General features: G+C 38.9%; 1 protein-coding gene across 1 annotated transcript in view; it reads left to right on the top strand.

Moving 5' to 3' along the window:
* CRB1 (crumbs cell polarity complex component 1) overlaps positions 1-21,656 on the top strand; it is a 282,452-nt gene that overhangs the window by 242,482 nt on the left and 18,314 nt on the right. Inside the window, exons 11-12 of the mRNA XM_061185280.1 lie at positions 1,454-1,582; positions 5,023-5,149. Of these exons, the coding sequence (XP_061041263.1) occupies positions 1,454-1,582; positions 5,023-5,149 (256 nt within the window). The remainder of the gene's footprint in view (positions 1-1,453; positions 1,583-5,022; positions 5,150-21,656) is intronic.

The following is a 21,656-nucleotide window of genomic DNA, read 5'->3' as shown; positions in this document are numbered from 1 at the left end:
CACGTGAGACGGTTATTTCTAGCAAGCAATAGATTCCAGAACGTGGGCGGGAAGGCCTGGAGTTGGCTGGCAGCCTGCAGACATTACACTAATTCAGAAGTGGTATCTTCACTGGATGAATCTCCTAGTTGACAGAATATGTAGCCACACCTATAAGAAGATGTATTTGTCTCCGTAACACTTATTGCTGTTCAGAGTCTGTGAAGGCATGACACAGGGTTAGGTGCTGAGTGTTGACATTCCAATAAAATGTCACTTCTCATGAGTTAACCGACTCATTTGCCAACAGGTAATCTGAATGCTTAAAAGCAAAAGACATTCAGGATCAAAATTAATAGTACTGCCATGGTGACTTTGGATAAGTAAAATAAACATATATGCCCCAGTAACCAGTGCTCCAGTATTTTTTCTGCCTGATTCATCAAAGTCAAGTTTTCAAAGATTAAAGTTTTGATTCAAAAGTACTTTGTAATGAGATTCAAAATTGTTTATTGAACATTTGAAGTATACAAAGCTTCATATTTGCATTGCTAATTGACCTCTTTCAACGCTGGTTGACACGTTTGGCTCCTTTGAAAAGTCCTTACGATATTTTCTTTTTAAAGTCGAATTGATTAGCTCTTGTGGGAAGAGACACACTTAACATCATATAGACCGGTTTCTCCATATTAGCTGCAGCGCGCACAGAAGGACAAATTAAATTCATCTGATATTTCCTGAATATTAACTATGTATTCAATTCCATGCATAACATGCACAGTGGGTCGAAGGACCTGAACACCATAAAATCTTTTTAACCAGTCCCTTCACACCACTGGATTTTATCACACAGTAAAGTTCTGCTTAGCTTCTAACAATTTGTTCTGCCCCTTATAAGGATTCCTTAGTATATACAGCTCTGTTGATAAACAAAAGAGCCAAGCTCAGAATTCACATGTGGTCACCACTGCGTGCCGTGTACAAACCTCCTGGACAGCACTTGGCTTGCATTCTGCTGAGCTGTGAGTTATTAGACGGGGGCAGCAAGTGTTGGCAGGGCATCTGGAGTTCAGCTGTGAAAGGCAACGGAGAAATCACATGAGGGCTTGGGTACCAGAGTCCTGTCCTTTCTTTCCTGGCCTTTATAGAGATGCAATTTTCCTCTGGCCTAGCTATAGCAAGTTTCTTTCCGGCGCTAAATTTATTGCCACCCCCGGCATAGATCTTATCTCACGAATGAACACTGGTTAGCAGTGGAAGATGGATAGCCACGCTCTGTACAGCGCAGCCCTCCAGCAGGAGCTGTGGACTGAGAAGGTGATTCTGGAACAAAACAGCACAGTTAAGCATTTGTGGCTCAGCCAGCCTGAGTACCTAGTTAGTTTGGCATTGACTATATACATGAACTTTTCTATAATGTTTTCATAAATGAAATGAGCAAGATGAACAGTGTGGCTCTTACTTTTCTCTCTAGATACACCCGATTACCCTCAGCAGTCTGTGGGAATGAGAAGACCAACCTCACGTGCTATAACGGTGGCAACTGCTCGGAGTTCCAGGGTGAAGTAAAATGTGTGTGCTGGCCAGGTTTCACTGGGGAATGGTGAGTCGCAGCAGAGCTTTATAGGAGAAAAGTCTGGGCTGAACAACAGCGAGATTATGCAAAGTTTATTTCTCCTCTAATTTTTCATCTCAGTTCCCATAGGAAAATCCATGCTGAAATATAGGTCCGGACAGAGACAAACAATAAAAAAGAAGAAAAATTACAGTTTAGGTCAAAGTCAAGAACACTTTTTTAGCCAAGACTTAACTAAGGAAATATGTCTTCGAAAACGGTAAAATGTGATATTGTTTATTCTTAGAGGTACTTCTGGATGTGTGTTTCTGTCCCACTAACTCTAGTACATGATGCAAACACGGTTGTTGGTGAAGGTAAAATGTAATAAACCTTAAAGATTGCCCCTAGAATTACCTTCAACCCTAAAAGTATACACACTTTATCCAGATGAATCTACCTTTCCCAGAGAAACCCTTCAGCTCTGCTGTACCTTATGCCAGGATTGTCGGTATGGGGTTGATCGCTGGTTTCAGTCTGTGACTTGCTGAACATGCAGGCAAATTTGCATATGCATTTGACTGGCCGAGGTGAGGTCCAGTGCAAGAAGGTGCATATTCCGTAGCTTTTATCAGATTCCCAAGGGGATCAATGTTCCCAGAATGGTAACAAACTGGGGCTCTACAAGGTAGAGATACTATAACAGCAGGTAACAGATACTTAGCCATTTTTTTCTAGTGCTATGCCAGGCACCGGACAAATTGTTATTATTGTTACTGTTATTATTGTCTCTAATTGTTATTATTTCCATTTTGCATTTGTGTAAACGGAAGCCAAGAGGTTAAGTGACAGGTCAGGTGCCAATCCAGACATGTGCTGCTGCAAGGTCGCACTGCCTTCAAAGCCTCTGCTCACCTGTAGATGTGCTGGCATAAATGTATGACTAAATCTTTACTTGCAACACTTAAAAGAAAAGGGAAAGAGTTCTCCTCCATCTCATATATCATCCAGGGTAAGATAATACTGATCTCTGATCAAACTTCCTCCGAACAAATTAGATCAATTCAAGTCCAACACATTGGACAAAGAGATCTTGACTGAATTAATTTTCCCCAAAAGAGTAGTTAATAAAATAATGGGTATATTTTTGCTCCACAACAACTAGAGTTTGGATTAATTTGAATTTTCTTTTTTTCAACCAGTTCTTTGGGCACCACAGAGATACAGCTCTTTTGCCACGTTTACAAAACAGCAGGCAATCTCGGCCACACCTGCATTTTTCCCTCTGACGTTCAATGACAAGGCTAGCTAGCTCTTGCCTTCACGGCTTGCTTTCAGTGGCTGGCTCTAAGCGGCACAGGCAGTCCGAGTATCCATGTGCACGGAGGTGTGTAGCCTAGAGTCACGTTCCACTTTTCATTGCACCATATTATTAACCCAGAGACCATTCGGTTGGCCTCCAATTCCACATATATCAAAAACACTGCAAAGATTTTCTTGTCCTAAAATTTGAACAACACGTTAACTATATATTTAAGTGCTGGTTACTTCCAGCCTTCAATGTCACCACTTAATGCTTAATGGCACATTAATGTTTAATGGCCAATGCATAGAACTCATTCAAAGCCTTGGCTTATTTTTCTCCACTACTCACACCTTATTCCTATTTACAACAAACATTTCCCTTTCCTCCAACGTTTATTTGTTTTAAAAAAAAAAGAGGGATCTGGCATTTAAATTCAAATTGTTGACTTGAAATGTGGTAAGAAAAGGAAGCTCAGCGTTTCTGTTCCTCTCCGAGGAGTCTTTTCATCCGGATAAACTTCTCTACTGAAAATGCATTTCTAAAATAGTGAACACACGTCCCATGGATTCTGTGCTTTCAAAGTCCTTCTCTGTCATTAGTTAATTCTCTGGATGCCAATGGATTTATTTGTTTTGATTTTCTACCTATTAATAACCTCTAATGAAAGCTCCAATAATGTTTATAATGATTGTGTGTATATTGTGCACTGTTCAGCTCAGAAGAGAAGTAGATAAGAAATAGAGAAAGAATAGCTGGAGGAAAGCTAGAAAATACTGGGCAGTCTCCCAAGGCCTAGGGAGATGTGACTTCCATAAAGTCCAAAGATATTGAAAAGCTGTCCTCTAACAAATTGCCTTCTCTTCTGTCGGGTTAGACCTCCAACTCTGTGCTGTCACCCTGGCAGGTTGTACATGATGGATGCTGTGAACACTCTGGCCCACCCAGGGCAGGGAGTACTTGGCAGGCTCCCTCGAACTGCCAAGTTATGCTCCGGTCTAATCAGAGGAGCCTCCTTCCAGCCCAGAAGCCTAAGCCAAAAAAGGAAAACAAAATATCTCAGCTATGCTTGGTATCTAAGGGGATAAGGAGCTGTTTTTCTGGGAAGAAATCTTTTTCCCTTTATGCCTTGGGTTGGCCCTGCCCAACCTACCACCTCATCCCTTCAGTTTGAGCCTAGGGATTAGTGGATGACCCAGGCATGCACGCTTACCTCTTAGGAGGTGGGGAATGAGAAATTGTTTACACTGGACTTCAACCTTGTGAGCTGCTCTATAGAGATTCCCGAAGCTGAGGTTTTGTATGAATTTCCCAAAGTAAGAAAGACGCCTCAGTTACCCATCTATCCCAAGGCCTAGCAGGGGGTTTGGCACGTGGTAAGTGCTAAATAAATATCTACTCAATGAGTGATTGGGGAGTGCTTGGGTAAAACACGTAGTAGTTCATGGAAAATTAGGGGGAAAATGACAGTGTCCCGGGGAAGAGGAAGGTTTCTGTTTACCTTAGAATTGATATCACTTGTTTTTGGAAATTTTGGCTTTTGAAAATCATTCTACCTGAACATGCAAAAATTACACTTAGCTATGAAACTGATTTATTAGCAAGTGCAAGCTTCTAATTATCTATTTTGGGTTTTGGTTAAAAATGGGTTTCCCAAGGATAATAATCCCAAATCTCCCAGAATAAACCAAATACATTTTTCTGTTTCTGAGGGGCTTTACCCCTTCACTTGGGGGCACTGATGCATTAGAATTCTCACAGCTTCAGTGGAGGTCTGCTCTGTAGATGCTAGGTTGAAAAACTACAGCTCACTCTCCTGGTCCCCGTGTACCCCAATAAACTGAACTTTTATAAGGTGGCAACGACACTAACACTCTAGAGGGAGAAATTGACTTATGCATGGCCCCATTTTGTCTTGGTTTCTAGATATTTGCACCTGTTTTCTCTTTCTTATTAACTGTGTGTGTGTGTGTGTGTACAAATTATTTTCATTAAAAGAAAAATTTGTGAAAGGAATTTTGAAGATTATCTCCCACATTATCGAGCATATACAACAAAGGGCATGGGGACTGGTCAATTACACCGCGCTGTTCTAGGTGGATCAGGCCAGCGTTCTCCCTCCCCATTCATTTCACAGACAATGTATTGAACTGGGGCCCGGGTTTCTGCTGTTTCTGTTTTCAAGGTGTGAAAAGGACATTGATGAGTGTGCCTCCGATCCCTGCCTCAATGGAGGCCAATGCCACGACTTGCTGAACAAGTTCCAGTGCGTCTGTGATTTGGCCTTCGCCGGCGCGCGCTGTGAGCTGGACGTAAGCGGCCTCTCCTTCTATGTCTCCCTCCTGCTCTGGCAGAACCTCTTCCAGCTTCTTTCTTACCTCATTCTGCGCATGAGTGATGAGCCCGTGGTGGAGTGGGGTGAACAGGATGATTATTGACGTACCTGTGAACATTCCCACACTTTAAAGCCATGAATTTCAAGAGATGCCTTGAAATAAAAACCATCTTGAAAATTAAAATAAATTCAAGGACTATTTTAAGCATATTGCAAGCACTTTATGAGCATGTCAAATATTTACCTATTCCGGCTCTAAATGCAAAAAAAGAATTGTTCTTAATACGAGCAGAAACATCTCACTGCTGAGAGTATTTAGGACAAATATGCCATCATTCTTAGCGCTTCTGTACTTGAGTGACCACTGCAGTAAGAAACAACTTTCTCCCACACCCCATCCTTGTGTGTACTTTTACAATATAAGTTGCCTTCATTCGCCCTCATCCTCAGTCATTTATGTTCTTTCATTCCTATCTGTTATTCATGACACGACAATTTGAAAATTACTGATTAAATTATTTATATCCATCTATGCGCTTATACAAGCTATTCAGATGAAGTGTTGCCAGTTCTCTGGTAAGTTAAAAAATACATATAAAGAGAAAGTGGGAAATTCCATGAAATCCCTCAAAATCTAGAAAGAAAATTTTCTGATACAATTGGTATCAATTCTCAAGTTATATATCTCACCAGTATAATTTACAATTCCATAAAAACCTTCCTTCCTCAGAAAAAATGACAGATAAAACCTTTCTCCATTTCTTTTTCCTGCAATATTTTCTATCCAAATAATAACTTTTTGTTAATTGCTTATAGATTTATGAGCTTATTGACATTTCTGTCAAATGGACTAATCTCAATTGCTTTTCAATGCATATTCAATAAAGAAATAAGCATTATTGTATATGCATACACTAAAAATGTAAATTATAAAACTTGAATTTCTTGGAGGCATATTTTTCTAAAATTTCCAAGTAAATTTATCCTCTTCAGCTATCTGAGAAAAAAAGCATAGTACCTATTATAATCAAAGTATATTTGGCATTATGACTTTTTTAAGAAATAAATACCTGAAATGACAGATCTACAAAGTAAATTAATAAGGTATGCAAAGATTAATATATTCTTGCTTACAGTATATAAAATAGTAATTAGAAAATAACTTTATTTGCTAATATTTTTATTGCTTCCACACTGCATGTTATCATTTATGCTAAATATCTTTGTGTGGATATTCCTTCCAAAGGAGCCATTATTCGTGTTCATTTAAAGGGAAAATAATTTGATCCTATGAATTAATTTAGAAAGCAACTGTAATAACAATGGCCCAGCAAATATCATTTTGTAAATGTGTTTGTGTCTTTAGGAGCTGCCCTGGTTTGAAACTGTGAGGGTAATTTATCCATTGGGTGATATCCAATACTCATTTAGTTCCAATTGTTTTAAGAAACTTGTTTTTCTGTGGAAATTACCAAGGTAAACTTAACTATACCATGAAATCAAAATTACGAAGTAGTATACTATAAAAGCAAAGGAAATATCTTCAGTTTTATTTTTCAACAATAATAGAGGTTTTTGCAGCAAATTTATCCTGTGGAGTGCTGGCAGGCACTTAACTGGGAGAGTCTCATGTTGAAGTCTTTCCTTTCTACTCCCCGTTCCCCTCGCCTCCACACAGTATGTGCCATCCTGACATCTCAGCTGATCTGTTCCAAAGCTAGATTTCATGGCAAGAGACATGGGGAAAACCTTCCCATCAATATTTGCATTCCCAGATTATCTTAAGTAAGCATAAAATTGATACAGCCAAAGACCACGTGTACGGTTTTCACATTTGCTCCCATTGGGCATATCTGTAATTATATACTTACAAGTCATTCCAAATGTAACATGTTTCCTTCCAAATATATTTAAGAATCACTCACCATCTCTTTCTCTGTACAGTTCTGATGCCTCTGTTGTCACTGTAATTGTCAGTAGTTGCTTTTCTATTTTCCAATGTCTTGTCATAGCTGACTTAAAAACACTCCCTTTTCTCTGTCTTCTTCTGTATTTTCAATTGCATTGTGTGTGACTATGGCTTTTGCACATTTGCACAGAAAAATAAAACCATTGTTTCTGTATCTCTACTCCCCATCCTCTGATAACTGTCTTCATATGGCTTGACTGTGTCTTGCACGTTAAGATGTCCACATGCTGGGAAAATTGGACAGGTACATGTAAAAGTATGAAATTAGAACACTCCCTGACACCATACACAAAAATAAACTCAAAATGGATTAAAGACCTAAGTGTAAGGCCAGACACTATCAAACTCTTAGAGGAAAACATAGGCAGAACACTCTATGACATAAATCACAGCAAGATCCTTTTTGACCCAGGTCCTAGAGAAATGGAAATAAAAACACAAATAAACAAATGGGACCTAATGAAACTTAAAAGCTTTTGCACAGCAAAGGAAACCATAAACAAGACCAAAAGACAACCCTCAGAATGGGAGAAAATATTTGCAAATGAAGCAACTGACAAAGGATTAATCTCCAAGATTTACAAGCAGCTCATGCAGCTCAATAACAAAAAAACAAACAACCCAATCCAAAAATGGGCAGAAGACCTAAATAGACATTTCTCCAAAGAAGAGATACAGATTGCCAACAGACACATGAAAGAATGCTCAACATCATTAATCATTAGAGAAATGCAAATTAAAACTACAATGAGGTATCATCTCACACCGGTCAGAATGGCCATCATCAAAAAATCTAGAAACAATAAATGCTGGAGAGGGTGTGGAGAAAAGGGAACACTCTTGCACTGTTGGTGGGAATGTAAATTGATACAGCCACTCTGGAGAACAGTATGGAGGTTCCTTAAAAAACTAAAAATAGAACTACCATACGACCCAGCAATCCCACTACTGGGCATATACCCTGAGAAAACCATAATTCAGAAAGAGTCATGTACCAAAATATTCATTGCAGCTCTGTTTACAATAGCCAGGACATGGAAGCAACCTAGGTGTCCATCATCAGATGAATGGATAAAGAAGATGTGGCACATATATACAATGGAATATTACTCAGCCATAAAAAGAAATGAAATGGAGGTGTTTGTAATGAGGTGGATGGAGTTAGAGTCTGTCATACAGAGTGAAGTAAGTCAGAAAGAGAAAAAGAAATACAGTATGCTAACACATATATATGGAATCTAAGGAAAAAAAAAAAAGGTCATGAAGAACCTAGTGGCAAGACGGGAATAAAGACACAGACCTACTAGAGAATGGACTTGAGGATATGGGGAGGGGGAGGGGTGAGATGTGACAGGGTGAGAGAGTGTCATGGACATATATACACTACCAAATGTAAAATAGCTAGTGGGAAGCAGCCGCATAGCACAGGGAGATCAGCTCGGTGCTTTGTGACCACCTAGAGGGGTGGGATAGGGAGGGTGGGAGGGAGGGAGATGCAAGAGGGAAGAGATATGGGAACATATGTATATGTATAACTGATTTACTTTGTTATAAAGCAGAAGCTAACACACCATTGTAAAGCAATTATACTTCAATAAAGATGTTTAAAAAAAAAAAAAAAAAAAAAAAAAGATGTCCACAAACCAGGCACACACACACACACACACACACACACACACACGCCCCACATAATGAACACAGAAGTACCTGTGCTGATCACCCTGAATTGTGGTCTCTTTCCCCAGATGTGTCACTGCAGGTAAACACCTGCGGCAGTCAAGGTCAAAGTTCCATGTATTGATACTTTCCCTCTGTGGCAGGTATTCCTCTAGTTGTAATTCTAGTATTGATGACATCCTCAATTATTCTTACTATTGATTTGCATTGTCCCCACCAGCACTAGCCATAGTTAACTTGGCTCTGAGGAGGGGCCATCTCACCTGAGTGACAGAAATTCACACAAACTCCTCTAGACTCCATTTCTGAAGCATAACCTATAGTAGTTGAATTTAAATTTTTTTTATTTTGTTCTTTTTTAAGGTTCAACATTTGAACTAAACAAAGCTATATCTCTATCTTTGGCCATGCCTCTTCCTTCTGTGTGTGTGTATATGGGGAGTGGTTTTTATCACCCTCCTTTTTGGAGAACAGGGAAGTTGAGAAAACAGGGAGGTTTGGAGAAATTAGTGTTTTGACAGCACAGAAAGACAAATTCACTTAACACTATCAAGAACCTTCTCTGTGCCAGGGACTGTGATAAACCTTTTATAAATACATATTTTTTTCAATCTAAGGGCAACCAATATCTCTCACCTTCCAAATTCTTCACTAAATTGTATTTAAAGATCCTTTTGCCATGTCTGAGTTTTAAAGCAGAAGTTATTCAGCTTTAATTTTGCAAAATTTAAATGGAACCTCTTCTAGAAATGGTTATACATAAAATTTGAGTTTAGTGATTTAGGAAGAAAACCAGTGAAAGAAATACGAAAATTATTCTCAACTACCAAAATTATTACTAATGTGGACTAATTTCATTTCTCTACTTTACTCTTTTGATTTATTCAACAAATATCTGATGAATACCTACTATGTGCTGTGCCCTGGACTAGGTACTGAGAATACAACTGTAGATTAGACACAGCACTTGCCCGTAAGTTGAGGGTCTTGTAGAGCAGGGGTCCCCAACCCTGGAACCGGTCCACAGTCTGTTAGGAACCTGGCTGCCCAGCGGGAGGTGAGCGGTGGACAAGTGAGCTGAAGCTTCATCTACCGCTCCCCATCGCTGGCATTACTGCCTGAGCCATCCCCCCATCACTGGCATTACTGCCTGAGCCATCCCCCTTCACCCCCCAGCCTCCGGGGTCTGTGGAAAAATTGTCTTCCACGAAATGGGTCCCTGGTGCCAAAAAGGTTGGGGACCGCTGTCATAGAGGATGTAGGTCAACAGAGGAGGAGAGTTCCTGGGTCCGTGTTAGGATGGAACTTAGTGCCAGCTCTAGAGGAGCACAGAGGAGGGGCATTTTTGCCCAGTCTTAAAGACAGAAGGTCAAAGAAAGTCCCAAAGCCTAAGCTGAGATTCAAAGGCGAACAGACATGAGGTTGTGTCAGGAGGGCTGGAATAGCAGGGGGCATGTCAGCAGAAGGGGCTGCAGAGGTGTGCGGTGTGGCCATGTGAAGTTGGGGGGGGGCGGGGGGGCCGGAGTAAGCCTGAGGCTGCAGAGTCAGCGGAAGTGAGTCCTCGGAAGCCGTGTCAGGGACCTAGGCTTTTCTTCCTAAGAGCAATGGAGAGTCTTTGATAGGGTTCAAACAGAGAGGTGACATGATTACGCTTGCACTTTAGAAGATTACTTGGGCTTCTAGGGAGAGAATGGATTCAAAGCAGGGCAAGACTGGACCCATAAAGACACATTTAGGAGGCTGTTGCAGCGATACAGACAAAAGGGCAGGGCACTTTGAGCTACCTTCTATAGTGAAACGGGATGTAGAGAAAGGGCTTCATTTAACAAAGTTTGAAGCAGTAAGATCTTATGATTGTTTGGGAGAAGCTGTAGATCTGAGTACATGAAAAATTAAATTTGGTGAATCTTATTTTTAAAATTTTTGTTAATTGAATAAATGAATACATGTAAGGTCAATGGACTATCCAAGTACAATTATTAGTTAGTGTGAATATTCCAGTCTGAAGTTCAAGAGACATGGCAAGCTGGGAGTATACATTTGGGAGTCTTATTATAGATCTATTGAACTTTTGCATTTTATTCTCCATATCTGTATTTTTTATTTTGTATTTTTGTATTTGTTCACTTGTATTCTTTTAGTATTTTTCCAGCTTTGTTGAGATATAATTGACATATAACATCCTGTAAGTTTAGGGTGTCCAGTGTGTTGGTTTGATACACTTGTATTTTGCAAAATGATGACCACCCTAGCATTAGCTAACACCTCCATCACATCACATGATTACTATTTCTTTTTTGTGGTGAGAACATTTAAGATCCTCTCTCTTAGCAACTTTCAATAATACAGTATTATTAACTATATATGGTCACCATGATGTTCATTAGATCCCTGGAACTTATTCGTCTTACAACTGAAAGTTTGTACCCTTTGACCAGCATCTCTCTGTTTTCCCCACTCCTCAGCCCCTGGCAGCCACCATTCTGCTCTCTGCTTCTTTGAGTTCAATGTTTTTAGATTCCATATATGAGTGAGATCATACGGTGTTTGTCTTTCTCTGTCTGACTTGCTTCACTTGGCATAATGCCCTCCAAGTCCATCCATGCTGTTGCAAATAGCAGGGTTTCCTTCATTCTCACGACTGAATAGTAGTCCATTATATATACTGTTGAACTTGAACAGCACAGGTCTGAACTGCGAGGGTCCACTCACTTATACGTGGATTTTTTTTGAATAGTAAATATAGAATGCTAGAGTCCGAGGTTGGTTGACACCCAGGATGCGGAGCCATGGATATGGAGGAACCACGAATATGGAGGAACGGCACATATGGAGGGCCGACTATAAGTTATACGCAGATTTGTTACTTTGAGGAGGGTGGGCACCCCTAACCTCCGCATTGTTCAAGGGTCAACTGTATGTATATAAATACACTTATCTCTGCAAGATCCTATTTTCATTTCCTTTGGATGAATACCCATGAGTGGAATTGCTGGATTATATGGTAGTTCTATTTTTAATTTTTTGAGGAAAATCCATGCTGTTTTCCATAGTGGCTGCACAAATTTACATTCCCACCAACAGTGCATGAGGGGGTTTCCCTTTTGTCCACATGTTCTCTAACACTTGTTATCTTTTGTCATTTTGATGATAGCCATTCTGACAGGTGTGAGGTGGTATCTCATTGTGGTTTTGATTTGCATTGACTGAATGATTAGTGATGTTGAGCATCTTTTCATGTATCTTTTTGATCATTTGTGTGTCTTCTTTGGAAAAATGTCTATTCCGATCCTCTGTCCATTTGTTAATTGGATTGTTTGGGGTTTTTTTCTATTGAGTTGTATGAGTTCTTTATATAATTTGGATATTAACCCCTTATCAGATATACAATTTGCAAATATTTTCTTCTATTCTGTAGATTCCCTTTTCATTTTGTTGATGGTTTCCTTTGCTGTGCAGAAGCTTTTCAGTTTGATATAAAACTCACTTGCTTATTTTTGCTTGTGTCAAATCCAAAGAAAACCATTGGCAACACCAATGTCTTGGAGCTTACCCCCTATGTTTCCTTCTAGAAGTTTTACGCTTTTAGGAGTTTTATGGTTTCAGGTTATACATGCAAGTCTTCAATCCAGTTTGAGTTGATTTAATACAGTATGGTATAAGACAGGGGCCCGGTTTCATTCTTTTGCATGTAACTGTCCAGTTTTCCCACCACCACTTACTGAAGAGATTATTCTTTCTCCATTTTATATTCTTGCCTCCATTGTCATAAATTAATTGGCCATATATGTGCAGATTTTTTCTGGGCTCTCTATTCTGTTCCATTGATCTATGTGTCCATTTTTATGGCATTACCATACCGTTGGGACTACTCTAGCTCTGTAATATAGTTTGAAATCAGGAAGTGTGATGCCTCCAGCTTTGTTCTTCTTTCTCAAGATTGCTTTGGCTATTAGAGTCTTTTGAGGTTCTCTACAAATTTTAGTATTGTTTTTTCTGCTTCTGTGAAATGCTGAAATGTTGGTCTAATAGAAGCTACATTGTCCTTAACAGAAGTGGGAACTATAATTTTAAGAAGCTAGTCTTAAACTGTATTAACATAAGCATTTGGTCCCAGAACAAGGGTTATTGTTTTCCTTCTGACTTATGTACTGACCAAGTCACTTCAGAAGTGTAGGTTTTACTTCCAGGCACCACATTCAAAGGAAAACCTTGATGACTTCCAGGCCTAGAGAAAGGCATTTTAGAAACGGTCTAAGGATAGGGGATGTTTCCTCTAGAAAGAGAAGACTTAAGGAAAGCATGAAACTGCCTTCAGATGCTTGAATTGTTATCATGAAAACGAAAAAGTAGATTTTTTCTATATTAATACAGGGAGCAGAAATAAGACAGAGGAATAGAATTTATACGAAAAATATTTCAAGTCAGCATAAGGGAAAATAATTTAACACTGGAACTATTCAATAATGTAATGCATTGACTTGCACCAAAGTGAACTCCCATCCGTGGAAGCATTCAAATAGAAACTAAGTTACAATATGTCATAAATATTGCAGAAAATATTTGTCACTAATTGAGAGTGGTGCATGGACCTGACCACTCTTAAGCGTCTATGATTAGCTGATTAAGCACAATTAACGCACTTTGTACATATGAAATTTCTCAAGATTCTTATCTATATTACTCACGACAGCAAGATTATAGGCTAGGTTTAGAAATGACATTTGAATTTTTTAGTTGAGGAAAGTGTGGTGTAGAGGGGCAAGTAACTGACCAGGATCACCTGATACTTTGGTTAAGAGTGAAGATTGGAAAGGATACCTCTGGGATTTTTATATCATTAACACCTTGGGCCTTGTTATAGTGAAGAAATTTTTGACAATGAGAAATTTCCTTAAGAATATATTTTTAGGGCTTCCCTGGTGGCACAGTGGTTAGGAATCCACCTGCCAATGCAGGGGACACAGGTTCGAGCCCTGGTCCGGGAAGATCCCACATGCCGCGGAGCAACTAAGCCCGTGAGCCACAGCTGCTGAGCCTGAGCTCTAGAGCCTTCGAGCCACAGCTACTGAAGCCCGCGTGCCTGGAGCCCGTGCTCCGCAGCAGGAGAGGCCACCGCAGTGAGAAACCCGCACACAGCAACAAAGACCCAACGCAGCCATAAATTAATTAATTAATTAATTAATTTTTTAAAAAAGAATATATTTTTAGATACAATAATCTATTATGCTGCTTCCTTTGAAACTGAAAGACTAACACCATCAGTTCTGCCTCATTCACCCTCTGAAAGGCATCTTTATCATCCATAGCAAGAATGGACTGGGCCTGGATGCTTGTGCTGTTCTTCACATGCTTTTGAGAGCAAACTCTGAGGTTGGCATTGCTCTGCAATCTATCAGTTTCAGGCAAGATCTGCAATAGAATCAAGGCAATAGCGGGGGGAAAAATAGAGCATCTGGGAAAGTTTATTTGGGTGGTGTTTTTCTTTTTTAACTCTTATGGTAAAATCATGATATTAGAAAAATATTCCATTGTAAGTGTAGGGTGTCCTCTAAAGGAATATTAAGTTAATTCTCTTTCAGTCATTACACGGAAGTACATGACACTGAAATATTAGACAGAACCACCTGAAACTGCATATTTTGCACACATAGCAACTTCATATTGTTTTACCTATCACATAAGAAGGGCCTGATAAGTGCCAGGATGCTTCTCCTGAATTTTGAATTATTAATGCAGAACAGAGAATCAAAGAGTTAAAACGTTCTCATAAACCATGTAGCCCAACTTCTTTCTATAAAAGATGAAGAATCTAAGGCTCAGAGAGAGTATGCCTTACTTGATGTCTATTCATGTCCTTCCCCCCTTTTTTAATTAGCTTATGTTTTTTTTTTTTACTACTGAGTTGTAGGAGTTCCTTACATATTCTGAATATTAATCCCTTATTAGAAAGAGAGTTGGCAAGTATTTTCTTGGAAATTTCATAAGTTGTCTTTTCACTCTGTTGTTTGTCTCCTTTGCTGTGCAGAAGTTTTTAAGTTTGATGTAGCTCTACTTGTCTATTTTTGCTTTTGTTGCCTGTGCTTTTGGCATTGTGTTCATGAAATCATCGCCAAATCCAGCGTCAGGGGTTTTCTCCCCTATGTTTTGTTCTAAGAGTTTTACAGTTTCAGGTCTTATGTTTAGGTCTTTAATCCACTTTGAGTTCAATTTTTGTGTATGGTGTAAGGTAGAGGCTAATATCAGTTTTTTGCACATGGATTTCTGTTTTTCCCAGCACCATTTGTTGAGAAGAGACCATCCTTTCCCTGTAATGTATTCTTGGCACCTTTGTCAGAGATCAGCTGACTGTATATCCAAGGGTGTATTTCTGGGCCCTCCATTCTGTTCCATTGGTCTATATGCCTGTCTTTATTCTAGTACCATACTATTTTGATTACTTTGTAGTATATTTTGAAATCAAAACTTGTGAGGCCTCCAGGTTTCTTTTTTCTCAAAATTGTTTTGGCTACTCAGGGCCCTTTGAGATTCTGGATAAATGTTAGCTTTTTTTTTTTTTCTGAAAAAAATGTCATTGGGAATTTAATAGGAATTATATTGAATATGTAGATAGCTTTAAGTGATATGGACATTTTAACAATATTAATTCTTCCAATCCATGAACACAGGATGTCTTCTCATAAATTTGTGTCCTCTTTCATTTATTTCATTAATATATTATAATTTTCAGTGTACAAGTCTTTCAGCTCCTCGATTAAGTTTATTCCTAAGTGAATTATTCTTTTGGTGCTATTATACATAGGATTGTTTTTAATAATTTCCTTTTCTAATTAGTTGTTCATTGTTAGTGTATGGAAATTCAACTGATTTTTGTGTGTTGATTTTGTATCCTCCAACTTTGCTGATTTTGTTTATTAGTTTTACAAGTTGTTTGTGGAGTTTTTACAGTTTTCTACATATAAGATGTCATCTACAAACAGACAAATTTTACTTATTTCCAATTTGGAAGACTTTTATATCTTTTTCTTGTCTAATTGCTCTAGCTAAGACTTCCATTACTATGCTGAATAGAAGTGGCAAGAGTGGGTGGGAATTCTTGCCTTTTTCCAGATTTGAGAGGGAAAGCTTTCAGTTTTTCACCATTGAGTATGTGATCTTTTCATTTATGGACTTTATTGTGTTGAGGTAATTTTCTTCTATTCCTCATTTTTTGAGTGTTTTTATCATAAAATGGTATTGAGTTTTGTCAAATGCTTTTTCTGCATCAGTTGAGATGATCATGTGATTTTTTCCCTTTATTCTGTTAATGTGGTGTATTACACTGATTAATTTTCATATGTCAAACCATCCTTGCATCCCTGGGATAAATCTAACTGGTCATGGTGTACAGTCCTTTTCATATGTTGTTGGATTTGGTTTATTAGTATTTTGTTGTGGTTTTTACATTGATGTTTAGCAAGGATATTGGCCTGTAGTTTTCTTTTCTTGTGGTGTCTTTGTCTGGCTTTGGTATTGGGGTCATGTTAATCTTATAAAATGATTTTGGATATGTTCTCTCCTCTCCACTTTTTTGGAAAAGTTTGAGAAGAAATGGAGTCGATTCTTTTCTTTATTTTTATATTTTTAATTTTTTTATAATAATTATTATTTATTTTGGCCGCACTACACGGCATGTGGGATATTTGTTCCCTGTCCAGGGATCGAACCCGCACCCCCTGCACTGCATGCATGGAGTCTTAACCATTGGACTGCCAGGGGGGTCTGGAGTGAATTCTTTTTTAAATGTTTGGTAGGATTTACTAGTGAAACCATCTGGTGCTGTGGTTTTCTTTGGTGGGAGGTTAAAAATTGTCACATTTTCTACTACTAAAATAATTGCTGTGAAAAGGTAGAAAAGGAATACATGACCCCATTGAAATTGAGAATAAATGATATGCACAGCTATACTAGCACTGCTTTCAATTTAAGAGAGGCTCTTACATTAATAGCTCCAGTTTTTCCCCCTCATAATCACTCTGAGAGGCATTATTATCTTTATTTAAAGATAAATAGAGACTTAAAGAGGTTACCTGAATTGCTCAAGGCCAAATGTATAGGAAACATCAGAGCTTGGGTTCATCAGAGTCTTCCATTTCCAAATCTCATGCTAAAGAAAGGTTTGAGGTCACCAATTAGGAAGGGGATGTAGGGATAATTAGCAGGAGTTCCTTTGTTATTGTGGTCCAAATTGGCAAAAATAAAAAATGTTAGCCATCATCAAGAATGGTTTGGAAAACCAAACAGGAACTTCTTTCCAATTCAACCCTAAAACTTTGGTGCCTATGACTGTTTGCGACACCTCTAGAAGGAAAAGGGAGGTGACTGTATAATAGAAGACAGGGTATTTGAGGAGTGGGCAGATGTGTCTAACAACAAAATTACTCTTTATTCTGGCTAAATGAAGAGTCTGAACATTCATGTAAATGAATAGATGGCCTGATTGAGGGAACCTGTTCAGAAAGTCCCAGATTTTCAGGGTGGGAACCATTCATTGAAACACAGTAAATCTAGCAAGTGATAGGAAATTCTTCTTTATACTAATGAAATTAAGCAAAATTCATTAAATTAAGAGAGCAAAGCAGAAAAGAAAAATAAACTCGGCAGGGACTTGGGGTCATTTGTGAATGACAGAGTCATGCATGGTTTCTGAGAGGATTAAGGTTGTGTTTGATCCAGAGCGCTGATGTCAAGGGTGGCGCCGACCGGCCCACATCCTCAGGCTCCTGATGGGAACAGAGCACTGGCCAAGGGCACAGCATCTTTCTCTGAACAGCAGTCTCTCTGGGCTCTCAATTTGACTTTCAGGAAAGAGGCACCCAGAATGACATTCTCTTCAAATCACAATTTTAAAAAGCCCCGTCACTTTTCACTGAGTTTCCACTAATTAGCATTCAGGAAGGAGTAAATATAGCACTAACACAGGAAAAGGTTCTTAAATATTATTTTGATGTATCTCAATCACTGAAATCAGGTCTGATTCAGTTCACTAATCTGTTTTCCTTTCATCTTTTCACACATTATTAAGATTTCTGCTTCACCAACTATAATTAATGCTCTTCATTTCTTAATGTGAGGTCATCGCCACCGGCTTCACAGAAATCATGTAACATAGAGTTTCACCTTCAGAACACATTTCTTCATGTGTCCAAAGTAGAACGGAAACCGGCAATAGAGAGCAGGGCTCCTGGATTTCAGGCTTAAGTGAATTAATTGGTTGGTGTAGGTTGAAGTTTGCCGCTGAGTTGACTAGCTAACCAAATCATACAGCTTTTTAGCTACCTGTCAAACCAGTTCTCATCATTAAGAAAAGAAAAAAAAATCTCCCTAAAGTGGTCATTGCCTTGCTACAATATTGGACTTTGTGGAAACTGATTTTTAAAATCCGTTATTTACCCATTCATCCACCATTATCAAGGGTCTGCTATAAACAAGGCTCTGAGCCAAGCTTGGTGAGAAACTAAAATATAAGCAAAAGATGTGCTCCTGCTCTGAAGAGCTTAGACTAAGGGAACTGGGTGACTTCCATGCATAGCTCCACCCACGCAGTTCTCCAGTTTCGTAAACCATGGAGATATTTGAAGTGAACGTAATGACGTGTGTTGGTTATGACACGGATGACTGTACTATTTATTGTTCAACTGGAATACTTTGAGAGGGAAAGGAAGCACTATTCATAATTACATTGGCACAACAGCCTGAACTGACATTGTTCTAGGAAAACCGAAACACATCCTAGTTATTCCCCCCGGAGAAGCATCATCTCTACCTGACACACTTCCATTCTCTTCAGAATGTCACTGAAGTCGATCACAGATCATTTTAGAAATCAGATGACCACGTTACAAACCAATTAACTTACCAAAATGACTCAAAGTGAATAATGAAGTTGATTGCATCTGGTTATCATTTTCTTGAGTTATTCCCCTTGCTTTTTACTCAAGAAAAACTTTTGGCATTGGTTCCATCTACTAAAAACAGAGTTGTGATCAACAAAACTGAAGACTACTAGTATGCAAGTGAATATCATGATGTCATCTAGTTTAACATAACATGAATTTAGTTTCTCCTTATTTTTCTTTTCAAAAATGGAGTGTGTAAATTCTTATACAGTATGGATTTTCTTCTCGACTGACTTATACTGGCTTTAGGAAAGGAGGCTGCAGCTCACTTAATCCATTGCTAATCTTTTTTGTGAGAGCCAAAAACTGGGCACACTCTAGGAAATTTCATATGTGAACAAATTTAAATATCAAGATACGTGACTTGAAATTGGTACTTGTTTTTTTTTTTTTTAATTTTATTTATTTATTTATTTATTTATAGCTGTGTTGGGTCTTCGTTTCTGTGCGAGGGCTTTCTCTAGTTGCGGCAAGTGGGGGCCACTCTTCATCGCGATGCGCGGGCCTCTCACTATCGCGGCCTCTCTCATTGCGGAGCACAGGCTCCAGACGCGCAGGCTCAGCAATTGTGGCTCACAGGCCCAGTTGCTCCGCGACATGTGGGATCCTCCCAGACCAGGGCTCGAACCCGCCTCCCCTGCATTGGCAGGCAGACTCCCAACCACTGTGCCACCAGGGAAGCCCTTGGTACTTGTTTTAACTTTATTTTTCCTTGACACTTTTGTGACTCATAATGTGTATTTATGGGTTATATGTATATTATTTTCCCAACCTTGATAAAAATAGAAAAAATTCTTTCCTTATAAAAGGGCATAAAGATCATGGCTATTATCTTCTTCTCACATTCTAATTACTGAACCACAGATTATTTCACATGGGATGGAAATCTATTGGAGACTAACTGTATAGAGGAAGGAAGCGCCGTATTAAATATAACTCCTCCAAAAACAAACAGGCTATTTGCAAAGAAATATATTGGATCATTTTGAAAGCATATTCATGATTGTTTCATTGTCTACCTGACTTTAATTTAGTTGCACATAAATCTCTGAATAATATTACTTCCACCCACTTCCCCTAACATTTTTTGATAATCCTATGCTGATAGCAAGACTATGTTATAAAGGAAATTTGAGGTACCCGTATATTTGTTATTCAAAGTGGCAAAGCACATATTAATTTCTGATGAATGAATGAAATCACTCTGGTTGATACCTAAAACTCAGGAAAACATCTGTTTTAAAGCTAGTATGTTCCCTCACATTTTTCAATAGCCAACTTGATGTCGTGTATAGTAGATAATAAATATTAACTAACTTACTAATATAATGAATGAAGTGTTTTTGAGGTGAGTTCAAAGTGGCAGTTTCTAACTTTGAGAACCGTTTGTGTGTATGTGTGTGTATTCAGCCTGTCCAATAGTTATTAAAATTAAGATGAAACTGACAGTGCATATTAAGTACAGAAAGTTGGCCCACTTTCCCCCGCCAAATTCACAGAATGAAAAAGGCAAGGCTTGATCTTTAGTAACCCCTTTGGTGACAGTAGGGTCTTGAGGATAAGTGATCTACATTCTCCATTAGGGGAACATTACTTCCATCCAAGAAACAAATGCACAGAAACCCTATTAGTCATGTTGAAGTGAAATTTGATATAAATTGGCTCTTTCCTGAACCATTTCCCAGAGGAAGCTTAGATTCATAAAGATGTGGGCTCTCACCTGTAACATAGTCACGTGGACACCCAAGGACACTCTCAGAGCAGCCCTCCGGGATATATTTAATTTGACTTCCTCTTTGCTTTTAGGAAAGCATTCCATTATAGCAGAATGGATAGGGACCCTAAAAATCTTAGTAATTCAGGAGAGGAGTGTAAGTTTTCTTCTCTTCAAAGATGAATATGTTGAATTGTTAAAATCCATGTCCTTTTAATTCACCTCCTCTAAAACCAGTAGGAACTGACCACTGTTGCAACTTTGAAAAAAGGCATTTTAAAGAATCTGTTGCTCTTTGCTCTGTGAGCTTTGAATTCTCATTTCATCCTTCTTTGCCTGGTCAAGTATATATGTGCTCAGAACTTGCCAGTGAAGGCTTCCTTTCTCTTCTCCCTCCCCGTCAGGGCTGGGAGTGCCTTCACGCTCACACACCATCCCAAACACACCTCCATCGTAACATTTAATGGTAACAAGGCTAATAAAGTTTTAATAACTGTAGAGCTTACTCTGAGCCAGCCACTATGCTAAGGTCATCTCACACATTATCTTAATTATTTGTCACAAAAATGCCAAGACTTAGGTGGTATTATCTTCCCATTTTACTGATGAGAACACAAAGTCAGAGGTTAAGCACCTTTCCCAAGCAGATCCAGTTCAGAAGGTGTAGCACCGAGCATCCAGGCTCTGGGTCGTGTGCCCCACTTACCCAGGAGCAATAGTGCAGACGCTCCTCCAGGCTGTGAGCTTCAGGAAGGCTATTTAACTTTGAAACCTCAGTGCCTGGCAATCCTGCCTGGCAGAGCAGGTGCTTCAGTACTTACTGAAGGGATAAATAGATGGACAAATGAATGATTTGTGGTATGGGGTTTACACAGAGGTGGGGAGGGCAGGGAAAGTTACGCATGGAAGATAATTGACCCAGGTCTTAGAATGAGTAGGCATTTTCTTAACAAAACAAAAACCTCATGTTTTCCTGACATGATTTTTGGTTTTGTTTGATTGTTTGTTACCAAAGGGCTAATTAAATTGGTTTTCACAGAAGAAATTAAGTCACAGATAAAGTTGTGTGCCTGTTAAGCAAAGAGAGCTCAGGATCCCAAGTTCTCGTTCGTGTGTAAGGGCCACGCTGCATTTATAATTACCCACTGCCTAGATGATCATGAATTCTTCTTTGTATAACTACATC

Source organism: Eubalaena glacialis, chromosome 3 (assembly GCF_028564815.1).
Source record: "Eubalaena glacialis isolate mEubGla1 chromosome 3, mEubGla1.1.hap2.+ XY, whole genome shotgun sequence".
NCBI lineage: Eukaryota > Metazoa > Chordata > Mammalia > Artiodactyla > Balaenidae > Eubalaena > Eubalaena glacialis.
The sequence above is the reverse complement of the archived record's forward strand: the minus strand, read 5'-3'. Positions and strand labels throughout refer to the sequence as shown.